This window comes from Populus euphratica, unplaced genomic scaffold (assembly GCF_000495115.2).
Source record: "Populus euphratica unplaced genomic scaffold, PopEup_1.0 scaffold2449.1, whole genome shotgun sequence".
Taxonomy (NCBI): Eukaryota; Viridiplantae; Streptophyta; class Magnoliopsida; order Malpighiales; family Salicaceae; genus Populus; species Populus euphratica.
The window spans coordinates 7,388-20,072 of NW_011502317.1; the positions used below are offsets into that span (position 1 = coordinate 7,388).

Genomic DNA, 12,685 nt, shown 5'->3' on the forward strand with positions numbered 1-12,685 from the left:
AAAATAATTTTTTTATTTTTTTTAAATTTATTATTGATATTAACATATTAAAATGATCTAATAATATTAAAAAAATAATATTTTTTAAAATATAAGATGCAAAGAAAAACAAAATCTAATTTAAAAAAACTCAAGGAACCGGCCCAAAACTTAAAAGATAAGGACAAGTTTTAGATTGAGCTTTAATTGCTATAAGAATTTTTTTTCATATAAACAATAGATATTACTTATTTATCAGTTATTACCGGGACTGAAGCCTTAACCCTAACTAAAAGTGAGGGAAAAAAATTAAAATATTAATTAAATTAAAAAAATTAAAAAAATTAAAAAAACTAATTGAAATTTAAAAAAAACTGACTGGTTCGATTCGGTTTTAGTTTTATAAATCTAAAATCAAAAAAATAAATCAAACCAAACCTAACAAAAAAAAACCTAATATGGATTTTAATGTTTGATACTAATATGTTTTGTATTTGTTATCTTGTTCACTCTTTAATGTTTCGCTTGTTAAATGACTAATCTAGATTTATGTTGTATGACACTTGGTACAACAAATACTTGGCACAACAAATACTTGACACTTTCATAGCCAGTTGATAATAACATGCTCGCTGAAGGTTTTTGTCATTACCTAATGCTAATCATAACTTTGATGGACTTTGTTAACTTTTTTTTTTTTGTTAACTCCTTTTTTAAATCGTTAATTACCTCCAATTGATTTAAATACTGGTTGTTTTCATTATCAAGGTCCACTATATTGCCTCTATCTGCTCAACTTTTCAAGAAGTATTGAGAAGTGGTGATGTCCTTTCTGCTAAGGATTTTACAAATTCGATCAGTGTTCTTGTTTGATAATCTTTCTTGTTCTGGAATTAACTTTCATATTTCAAAGATCATGTATATTTAAAGTCTAATTGTTAAAATGAAATTAAAGAGATGTTTATTTTGGAAAGTATTTTGAAAATTAAGTTTTTTTTGCCAAGGCCCAACACACATCATTCAATTAATGTAGTCCTTCAATTGTTTTATATTTTAAAAACAGAAATTGACTCGTTATAAGATAAAAATTGCATTTTCTATGGTTTTTTATGTCATTTTTTATCTTTAATCTTTAATCTTCGGTATATCTTTTGTGGTACGTGATGAGGTGACCTTCTATGAATTTTAAGAGATAGGATGCTCAAATCAAAACTCAAGGCTTTATCAAGGAAGGGTGTTTTTCTTTTTTAGCACCTATTTTGTCAACATATATAATAACTAGTATCTTAATTCATAAAGCCACAGCTTTTATTGAAAGGCTCTTCAAGTTTTCAAAACCACCATTTATCAGTTTAAATTGCTTACTTGATCAAAAAAGACTTTTAAAATCACGTAATGTAAGCTATGGTTCCAGGCTATAAAAGAAAAGTGATTTAACCGGCTCAAAATATGTTTAAGGGTTTCAAAAATCTAGGATCAACATCAATTATTCATCAATTTCTTTCTCTTATTGTTTTTATAGAAGAATGATATAAAGTCATGTTAAGGATAAAATCATAAGTCTCTTAACATGGGCCATAATTTATTTTCTTAATGAATAATCAATCTAGATCATTTTAAAGACATTTGAGACTTTTACCATAGATACCAACAGTTTTGCTTTGTAGCTAGGATTTTTTTTTTCTTGAGTGCTTGATTTTCGGTGAAAATACAAGGATTGGAATTTAACAATATATCGTTGACTGATGAGAGCCTAACTGACAAAGAAAATTTAATTTGAGGAATAAATGTCCAAAATCATATGTTTATTGGACTTAATTAAATTTATTAAAGGTTTTATTGAGTTTATGAAGAGTTTGATTGAAAGAAAATTGGATTTTGAAGTCCATTTGGGCTTTAATTGGAAGAAATTAAAGTTTTGGGATAAAATTAAAATTTTTAGAAGTTAATTTCATCAAATTAGGGGCTTAATTGTATAAATATTAAAGTTTGATAGCCAATTAAGGACTTAATTGAAGACATTTAAAACCAACGACTAAACTGAAAAAAACATGTGAATAAAAGGGCTATAATTAAACAGAATTAGGGGCCAAATTGAAAAAAATTAGAACTTATTGATAAATTGAGGATCAAATTTCATAAATTAGAAACCAAGAATCAATTTGGAAAAGACACCCAACTTCAGAGCCGGTGATTGAATTTAACAGGGATTCAATTGAATTGATTTTTAAAATCAAAATTGGAATTTAGGACTTGATTGAAAAAATTTCAAATTGAAGACTGATTTGGACTTTGACATGTTTTTGCTGTCATTTTCTTTTAAATGCTATTTTGCCTAAAATAATGTTGTTTCATCCATTGTTTATTAAAAAAAAAAAAAAAGAATCCTGAAACAGTGCAGTTTTGAATTACACTATAGGTTTTCTTATTCTCTTGGACGTGTAAAGTAGATGAAGAAAAAGATTTTTTTCCCTTGTTTTTCACCGTTTTCTCTTTCAACAAGACGCTAACCAAGGACCCTCACTTGCCTAAAGCTTTTCACGTGTTGAAGAAAATGTAGGAGATGTGTCCTTTAGGCGGTGGAGGGGTGGTAGCATAATGGCCGCCTCAGCCTTTCTCTCCCCTGTTTTTCACTTATAAATATAGGAGAGACGAGGGAGGAAAAAAAAAGGGAGAAGTAAGGAAAGAAAAAAAAAAGGAAAAGGGCAGAAGAGGAGAACCATAAAAAAGAAAAAAATAGAGATAAAAAAAAAGGCAGAGGCAGGGGCAGAGGGGGAGGACAACCACCTTCAGCCCAGCAGCGCCACCATTGCGCCTCCTTTCCATCACCACCACCAGCAGTAGCTTGTTGAGCATAAGAAGAAAAGAAAAAAAAAGGCTCTTACCTCTACACAGTGAAGAAGAAGAATGCAACAACGTGACATCGGGTCCTCAACCGCCACTAGCAGCGTCGTTATAACCATCATTGTCAGCAACATTGCCTTGACGCCACCATAAGCCGACCTTCTCTACAATCATCGCCATCCCTGCCACGCCTCCACTATTTATGTAGCATATGAACAGTGGATAGCACTAGTCACATGAGCTGGGCTAAGCCCAACCCACCTAGTTGGGTTGGGTTCGGCCTAGCCCATTCATTTGGGCCGGGTCCGACCCATTTCAACAAAAAAATAAAAAAATATTTTTCAAAATTTATGATTTCCTTACTTTTTGATTTATGTTTTTTGCTTAATAGCAATTTGCATTTTACTTTGTAAAAGCACAAATCCGATATGAAAATACCAGGTTTTGCGTCAACTTTTGAAAAATACAAAAAAAATTAAAAAATAAAAGAAAAAGAAATGTTTTTGTGCATATGACCAAATGTTTCAAAGCTAAAAAATCTTATTGTATTTTTCATCCACCAAAAAACAATGTTTTAGAATGTATTGTGGCTTTAATAACCAATTTATTAAAGTCAAGAAAACATTGGTCAAAATTTAAAAAAAAAATTATTTTATTTGTCTTTTATCATCCGGAATACAACATTACAGGTAACACATATTTCAGATATTAAATTCTTTTTTTTCAGATGCTAAACAATTAGGTTTCATCACATTAAGATAAAAACCTCTTTATTGAGAAAGGTTTTTCTTGAATCTTAGACAGACACAACCAACAATTAGAAAACTCGACCAAACCTCAGATTTTGATCAGACAAATAAAACAATGCAACTTACCTTAGGAAGAGCATATTTGGGGTGCTAATACCTTTTCTTTATACAAACAGTCTTCATGCCCAATTTTTTAGACCAGTTAGCGTTTCTAGTTATCAAAATACTATGTGCCAACTCTATTTCATTTTTACTGATTGTCTCTTCACATTTGCCAGATAGACCTTTACATTTTTCTAGAGGGTAGATGGTTCGTCGCGACGCTGCACACGTGCGAGAGAACGACAACTCTACTGAGGACTATTTAGTAGACTGAGCTTTGTTTTTGTTTGATAATTGTTTTTGTGTTGTGTTTGTTTTGAATGTTTTTTCTCTTACTGCATTTTATTTTATTTACTAGATTCAATTTCTGTACATACATTGCATAAGACTAAGTTCCTGCATCATTCACATTTTGGTACAAGTTACATTGAAAGTACTTCAAGTTAAGTGAGGAACTAATAACTTACCTTATGATTTTTAGTCAAGGTTTAAGTTTGTGTCATGAAAAGGGAATGTATACGCAACCTTCTATGGAAAAATTGTTTGACCATGTTCCATACGAGAAGAATATTTTTAGCTCTTCTTCCCAACACTCCACCAACAACGACCACATCATTTTTTTTAATATGTTAAGGTAGTGTTTGACATAGAGATAATGATTTCTATTCAAATTATTTTTTAATTGAAAATATATCAAAATAATTTTTTTATTTTTTTAAATTTATTATTGATATTAACATATTAAAATGATCTAATAATATTAAAAAAATAATATTTTTTTAAAATATAAGATGCAAAGAAAAACAAAACCTAATTTAAAAATACTCAAGGAACCGGCCTAAAACTTAAAAGATAAGGACAAGTCTTAGATTGAGCTTTAATTGCTATAAGAAATTTTTTTTATATAAACAATAGATATTACTTACTTATCGGTTATTACCAGGACTCAAGCCTTAACCCTAACTAGAAGTGAGGGGAAAAAAAAATTAAAGTATTAATTAAATTAAGAAAATCAAAAAAACTAATTGAAATTTTAAAAAAATTGACCGGTTCGGTTTGGTTTTAGTTTTATAAATCTAAAATCAAAAAAATAAATCAAACCAAACCTAAAAAAAAAAAACAAAAAAAAACCTAAATAAACAAAAAAAACCGAGTCAAAGCCAAACCAAACTTGTTTAAACTAATTTTTATCCTAATAACCAAATCAAAACCAATCGATTTGAACCAATTTTGATTTTTTTTACAAAATTTGGTTTGCTTACTTTTTCTTTTATAAAAACCAAACTAAATAAAAAATAATTACCTCTAACCCTAACCGAGTTTAACCGAGAAATGGAGTAATCGGGATTCGGGTGAGCCTGACTTAAATCGGAGCTCTAACCCAGTTTTGTTTGGATATTCAAATACTCACGCTTCTCGCTTCACTAACTTCCAACTAAAGTCAAGCAGAACACACAAATATGGCACTTTCGACACTCCTCCACATCAAACACCCAATTCTCTTCGCTCCTCTCCATTTCTCCAAATCTCAAATCCACCCCAGAAAACCTTCAATCCCCACTTCAATCCCAACACTTAAATCCCACAACAAAATGCTCCCTCACAGACCAAATGCAATCTCAACGCAAGGAGTTCTATCAGAGGCTATGAGATTGATCCAATCAGCCCCCCCCACTTGGAAATCAGCGCTTTTCAGTAATCTCTCTATTTTTCTTGTTGGGTCTCCAATTTTGGTATCTGGGCTCTCTCTTTCTGGGATTTTTGCTGCTTTTTTGTTGGGTACTCTCACATGGCGCGCTTTTGGTCCTTCTGGGTTCCTCCTTGTTGCCTCTTACTTTATTATTGCGAGTTGGAAAAGAAAAGGACTGAATCTTTACTTGCATGTAAATTGATTTATGTTATGGGTTGTTTTTGTTGGGTTTTGGTGATTCGTTTTATTGGTTTTTTTTTAATGGCTAAAGTAATTGAATTCCTTTTGTTTTAGTGATTCAGGCATTACATTTTATGCCCTTTTTGTCTGTTCTAGTTATTTGTATAATATTTATGCATGTTTATGTTGCTTGAGCTTTTTTTCTGACTCTATTCAATTTAGAGTTTGTGTATTTAATTTTGGTTCATTTTTTGTGTAAGAATTAATTTTCCAGTCTGCCATTGTGTTGGATTTTTTTAGTTATTTTGTTCTAAATTTCGGTCCTTTCTGGGTTTAATTTGTAATTCCTTTCATTTCTTTTAAATGGTTTAAAAATATTCTGTAGGATTTTGATTTTCTTTTCTCTCTCTCCAATCTTATATATTATTTTGTATTTCTAATGTGCAAGATCTGAAGAGTAAAAGTTAGAGATTACTTTTAGAAACCGATTGTTTACTAAACAAAATGCCTGATTTAGAGGGTGGTTTATCAGTAATTGCAATTTTTTTTTTTTTTTTTGTTATGTAAGACCTTGTTCTTAATAGGATTCAGTTAATTTATGCTGTTAGGGAACTGCAGCTACAAAAGTGAAAATGGCACAGAAGGAAGCTCAAGGAGTGGCTGAGAAGAGGAAGGGAAGAAGAGGACCAGGCAGTGTGATTGGTTCAAGTGCTGCTGGTTGTGTGTGCGCTTTTCTGTCAATATTTCGATTAGGGGATGAGGCATTTCTTGCACTTTGGCGACTTGGGTTTATTGCCAGTTTCTGTACCAAGCTGAGTGATACAGTCTCAAGTGAGATAGGGAAGGCATATGGCAAAACTACGTAAGTATTGCTTTTCTCTTTGGTGAGGATTTGGCAGTCCATTCTGAATTTTTAGACTTTAATGCGGTCACTCATGATTAAGAAGGATTTTGAATTCAGTGGCTTTAAATGGCATTAACCTATTGCTACTTATAGCATCAGTCATCAGCCAGTTTTATTTAGTATTTCATTATTTTATAGGCGATAGCTTCTCCAGAAATAACTTAGAAGCAGTACTTGTAGATGATTTAGAAGTTTGATCATCTAGTCGGATCTGAATTGGGACCATTGGTAGCAGTTGCATTAATGGTAGTCTTGTAAGCCTTGAGACAAGGACTATCCTGCTTAAGAAGGTAGCTGGGATAAGAAAACTAGGGCTGATTTAAGAAACTAAGGTTTGACTTAGAAGTAAAAGATGGAATAGAAGATTTGCGTATGTAGTGTGCATTGTTTGGGTACACTTTAGATTGATGTGCTAACCTTTTCAAGGAGGGCTGTTGATGCAACGAAACTACATAAGAAATAGACTGGTTATTTTTCGAGATATGGTTGATTGAATAAACTTTTCAATGATTAACTACCTTATTTTGATAATAATTTTATGTTTGAGGTTTGCGTTTCTTATTTTTAGATGGTTTTCAAAAGAATGTGTGCTATGTTCCCATTATGATTTACATTTTTTACAAGCAGGAATTTTGAAAAGAAAATGTATAAAATTTAGATAACAAAGCATGAATGATAGAGGAAGTGTAAATAAAGATATTATGAAGTAGGCTTTCTCAAAGCTTTTGTAAGCTTAATTCTTTTCTCATCCAATGGTCAAAGCAAGCTTTCAAATGGGTAGGTTTTCTATATGTTATCTAGGTAATTATGACGTCAAGCCTGTGCACTTTGCACATGTACCTAATTCTAAATTTTTTTTATGGAATATTGGAGACATGTACAATAAGCATAATCAGATCATATGTTTATGTTTCTTCTCATTCATTTGAAAAGAAAGCATGTAGTATTATGCCATCCCAAAGACAATCAGCAGTATTGCATCATTTACCTGTAAAATGTGTTTAGTGCTTTGTTATATATGACTCATATCCATTGTATTTCATTTTTTATTATCCAATTTATAATTGATAGAAAAAAAAGGAAAAAAATAAATAGAAACCTTCCTATGAGGCAACATGTTCTTGCACACCCAAACACAATTGCATGCTCAAGTTGAGTAATTCTTTACATTCTGTAGTTACACTAGTTTATGAGGGTTAGAATTTTTATGAGAGCCTAACTTGATAATCTAGAAATGCTGGTTGGAATTATTTCTTGTTATTTGATCATTGCACTTTCAAGGGTTTCAGTGTTTAGTGAAGCTCGTATTTTATAGGAAAAAAAATTGATTTTAATGAAATTCTTTGATGCCTTTCTCAATCTTTTGTTTTGTCTATGGACTGTAAGAAGTCTATAATTTCACTTTTATGTGGCTTGAGTAGGTACCTTGTTACAACATTTAAGGTAGTTCCAAGGGGAACAGAAGGGGCTGTCAGTGCTGAGGGAACACTAGCTGGATTGTTGGCCTCTATACTTCTTGCCTCCGTTGGTTGTCTCATGGGTGAGGTATTGTTTATCATCTTGTCTTTAATTATGCACTACCTTTTTTTATTGTTTAAATGACTCTTTATATGTATAATTTATTCTTCTTAAGGTTGACTTGTATTCTTTATAAGCATAAGAAAATAATTGTTGCACGTACAACCAAATGGCTGTTAGCACTGTGAGCTTTTCTTTCCTGCCTCTTTCTTTTTCTTTCTCACATTGCTTTGGAGATCAACAGAGTGTTTCGTGACCTTATGCTAGTAGCATTATCATAGTTTCATATTTGCAGATTATGTTGTTATAGCAAGGTTAGTGCCTGATAGTTACTGTCAAATGTAAAATCTAAAAACACAGCTTAGCTTGATCCATAGATCTTTATATTCTCCATTTAATTTCTGCCCCCAATCCCACAGATTGCTATGAGAAAGTTAGCTCTTTGTTATGATCGCCATTTTATTTCTGAAGCCTTGCCCAAAAAGATTAACTTGGTGGAAACCTTGCCAAAAGAGATTTGGAAGGAACTTAGTATTATGGAGTCACTCCTGTTATCTGCAGAGGACGATTACCCCCGCTTTTTTTTTTGTAGTTCTTTTAGATATATTTCTTCATTATGGAAGGTTTGAATTGGGCTTTTATGATACTCATGGTCCAACTTATCCCTTAGTTAAACCTTCCTTCTCCCTATATTCGACATAAACAATTAAAATTTAAAGAATGAACAAAAGGTATTTTTTAGTGAAAAACTTCCCTTCTAAGAATTAGGAAGTTACTTGATTTTGAAAGAAGCATTGTGCATTTATCAACATGAAAAGATGTTTTTGGTGCGTCAGCAGAGAACCCTTGGTCTAATGATGGGCTGCCAAATAGGGGCAGCCTCTTCATCTTCTAAACTGAGCATCCTCTGTCTGAACAGGATTCAAGGAGACTTTTAACAGGTAGATGCAACCATTTTGACAACATTTGCATGCTGTTTCTTCAGATTATTTATTAATCTCGATCAGATCATGCCACACTATTTTATTGTGTAACTGCTTTGACATATTGCTGATCTTTCTCCTTTTCCTTTCTATGGATCAGATAAATGTACCTGAAGTAGTTATATGTGTGATAGCTTCCCAAATTGCTAATGTTGGTGAGAGCATAATAGGTGCAGCCTTCCAGGATAAAGAAGGGTTTCAATGGGTAAGCAATCAAAAAACAGATAACTTAATTTCTCATATTGCACCTTTTTTTTGTCTCACATGAGGGAGGATTGGAGAGTTTAAAGGACCACTTACCCATAACTCACCCCCTTTTCCCTGTTCCAGCAGCCGTAGAAGGCTCAGACTCAGCAGTCACTGGTGTACCACGTTGTGGAATACAGCCAGCAGTTGTACTTTTTATGTTTCTCTGCTATTTTTAATATATGTTCTGAATTCTTATCAGTTGTGTGGAAGAGTGGGTTGCACATGATTGTCAGTGACTATTTGGAGACCATTAACCAGCTTGAACCTTAAATTAATTATTTGTGTTAGATTGTGGTTAGCTTTGAATTCAAATTTGGATTCATGTAGCTTACCTGACTAGCTTGGGATAGAGGATTATCACCTGAGTTGAGATGAAGCATCTAGTTGGTTTTGTATTTACCTCATGGATATACATGCTGTATTGTGGAACCTCTTTTAACCAGAGAGTAATAAAAAAATGAGGCCATTGTTTGGCTCCTAGCTTGTCCGGACCCTCCACTATGAAATGGGCATGTTAAGAAAGAATATTCCACTTCTCTGAGTTTCTACATATTATTGGAATAATTCATCACCCTGTCGAGTATTGAAAACTCTATTGCAGCCAGTGTGTACCTGGCTTGATGTTGCTTAGGTTCAGGATCTCATCAATCATTTGATAGGATGTTTGAGTCTGTGTTCACCAATAAACTTCAGCCTCGTACATTATATAGTTTGATGCTTCTGCTCCTTTTCCACAGCTCAACAATGATGCTGTCAATGTCATCAACATATCCGTGGGCAGCATTATAGCAATATTGATGCAGGTAGTGATTCTCCAAAAATGGGGTGCTTAAATCTATGAATCACCGGAATACAAATGCCTGAGCATTTTGGATATTAGCATTAAAATCATTCCAGCCACCCGCAAGTTCTATTGATAAACAAAGCATGATCAGGTGCTGATAAAGTTTAATGCCCTGTTTCACTTCAAGCTGTGAGATTGTTGACTGTTTGGTGATCTGCATACAAAGCTCTCTGCTACTTTACAACAGAGTGCCAAACAAGGAGTTATTTACAAGCACTTATGGATCTGTTTGGGATAATATTCTTTGTATGGTTAGATACAAAATGTTTCCATTTTTATTTGTATATTTATTCTTATTAGCTGATGCATTAGTCCTTTGTTAAGAGATCAGACTGACAACTGGACAATGTGGTTTTTTAATCTTCTTCTGTGGCAATTTTCTGACGGAAACGATGTAATTTTGAATTCATAACCTCCGAATAGCTGAAACAGTGACAAATAATTTATGTGAACGTTTTACACACTAGGCTTTTATTAAGCAGCTAATATACCCAATTTAGCGCTGCGCACACATGACAAGTGCTATGGCCTATGGATTTCCCTACTCCATTTAGGTTTGTGTAATTTCTAATCTGTTCACACGTCACCGTTGTCCTCATGGCTATTCCTGCTAGTGCCTCCCTTGGCTTCCTTGAGAATGAGTTCCAGTAGTCTCTCGTACACTCCAATCGCTGACTCCAGCATATCAATGGCTTTGCTCCTATCTTTTGCTGCCACAGATAAGGCATCCTCTATCTCTACTGTATCCTTTACTGATCTGGTAAGCTCTTTTCCAGATAGCACAATACCTCCACCAACAGATTTATTCATGTTATCGCCAACTCTAACACCATGTCTTCTAGCATCACCAATCCCACTGGCGACAACGAGATCGCTTATACTTTCCATGTTATTGCCAAGAACATTAATCACCTGCCCTCTTTCAACTTCCCACAAATACACCCTCCCATCTTCTGCAGCAGATACAAGATTCTTCCCCGCATTCATCATCACCACAGATATGATAGGTCCACCATGTTTGTCAGCCAAGATCGCCAATTCAAGCATGCGGCTCGCTTGTTTTCTGCTCCCGACTTTCAAAAATCCCTTGTAAATCAAACCATCTGCCCCTGCAGCATAGAATTCTGTCCCTGTTGGGTCCAAAGCAATCCTTGAAATTGCATATGGAAATGTAATTTTGCGCAGGTTTGTTCCATCCAAAAGGCTCCACAACTTGCATGTGCAATCTGTTGAGCATGAAATTACAGTATAGTGGCATAACCCAATACTAGTAATAGCCGTAACTGGACCATCATGTGCAACTAAGCCATGCAACATCAAGTCGCTGCAATTCCCATCCGTTGTTTGCTCAACAAGTTGAAAGATTGGCACAACAAGTATGGTACCATCATCACCACCAGAAATTAGAAGTGACCCGTCATTGCTAATTGTGAGGCAGGATACAGGTTTGGTGTGGGCGGGAAATGATTTCAGAATGTTACCTGAAGGGATGGAAAGAGCATGGACATTCCCAGAAACGCCACCAGCAAATAAAAATGACCCATCAGGAGTGGCAGCAAGTGGAGCCACAGGTTCAGGGACAGGCAGATGGTGAAAAGCTGTCGAGGACCACCAATTGTACAGGTGAATTGAGCCTGAGGCAGTGGCTGAGGAGATATGAGAGGCAGCAATATAAGCCTTCCCTGCAAGGACAAGGCCATGGCGTGGTGACCTGCTGCCAGAGAAGCGAGCTAGGGTGGTGCCTGAGAAGATGTCATAAGCAGTAATGGGGCCATCAGGAGAGCTAGTGAGGACAATCTCACGAGGAGAAGACATTATCTTCAGGAGGGGCTACTGGCTACTGGGCATGCAATGAATAATATAAAGGATGTCTTGTGATTTTACTTGGGGTAAACGTGGATTCCATGTTAAGGTTGGATTTTTGGTCTTGGGCGTTGAAAACGAGGTTGCTAATATCATCAGCAATTCGCTTTCCTTAAACACCTGTTAAACTAGGAAGGTGGGTTGGTTCACGTGGCAAGAACAAGAACAAGACCATTTCGCGTTAGGTTTCAAGTTTCACAGACTAATCCTGTTCATCATCAAAGGAGAACCTTAAGCTTTATTCCTGCTAAGAAAATCACAATATTTTTTTACCAAATCTGCAGTATACACCCCATTCTGTATCCAAAAACGATTTCGAGGAGTATCATCGAGTGGTAACTAGTATTTCCACCTACTGGAGTTATATTATGATCATATAGGAAAAAGTTTATGATACAGAGAATAATCTAAAGGCTGCATCATTGTTTACTGTCCATGTGTTTCATAGGAAATCTCCCTTCTGGGTTTCTTACAGGCTGCAAGAGAGGAGCTAGCTTGAGATTTTTGTTTCTCAAGGTGATCTTTTTCACCATATATGCATGCATACATGCTGCATTCCATAACCCGTCAAGATTGGAGGAATTATTCACCGAACAGTACTACAATCTTACCATGTTGATTACCTTCCTTATCTACAAATTAATTGCCTAATTAACCGGGGAGGGTCACAGCATTGCAAGAGGGTGGGGTATCTGAATGTTTATGGGTGGGCTCCTTTAGTAATGGGTTAAGACTCTAAACGGACTTCTCTTTAATTACACATTTTTTTTCTGGATTGGA

At 34.5% G+C, this 12,685-nt stretch overlaps 2 protein-coding genes across 2 annotated transcripts; one reads left to right on the plus strand and one right to left on the minus strand.

Annotated features, from left to right (window-relative positions):
- The first annotated feature begins 5,047 nt into the window (after positions 1 to 5,047).
- On the plus strand, positions 5,048 to 10,451 carry LOC105119065 (uncharacterized). The gene is made up of 5 exons (XM_011017166.1): positions 5,048 to 5,518; positions 6,153 to 6,406; positions 7,870 to 7,993; positions 9,050 to 9,154; positions 9,936 to 10,451. The coding sequence occupies exons 1-5, from the start codon at positions 5,135 to 5,137 to the stop codon at positions 10,029 to 10,031; spliced, it is 963 nt and encodes a 320-aa protein (XP_011015468.1). The 5' UTR covers positions 5,048 to 5,134; the 3' UTR covers positions 10,032 to 10,451.
- A 40-nt stretch (positions 10,452 to 10,491) lies between these two features.
- LOC105119064 (protein ROOT INITIATION DEFECTIVE 3-like) lies at positions 10,492 to 11,934 on the minus strand. Its single transcript, XM_011017164.1, has one exon. The coding sequence runs from the start codon at positions 11,855 to 11,857 to the stop codon at positions 10,619 to 10,621; it is 1,239 nt and encodes a 412-aa protein (XP_011015466.1). The 5' UTR covers positions 11,858 to 11,934; the 3' UTR covers positions 10,492 to 10,618.
- Positions 11,935 to 12,685: the final 751 nt, after the last annotated feature.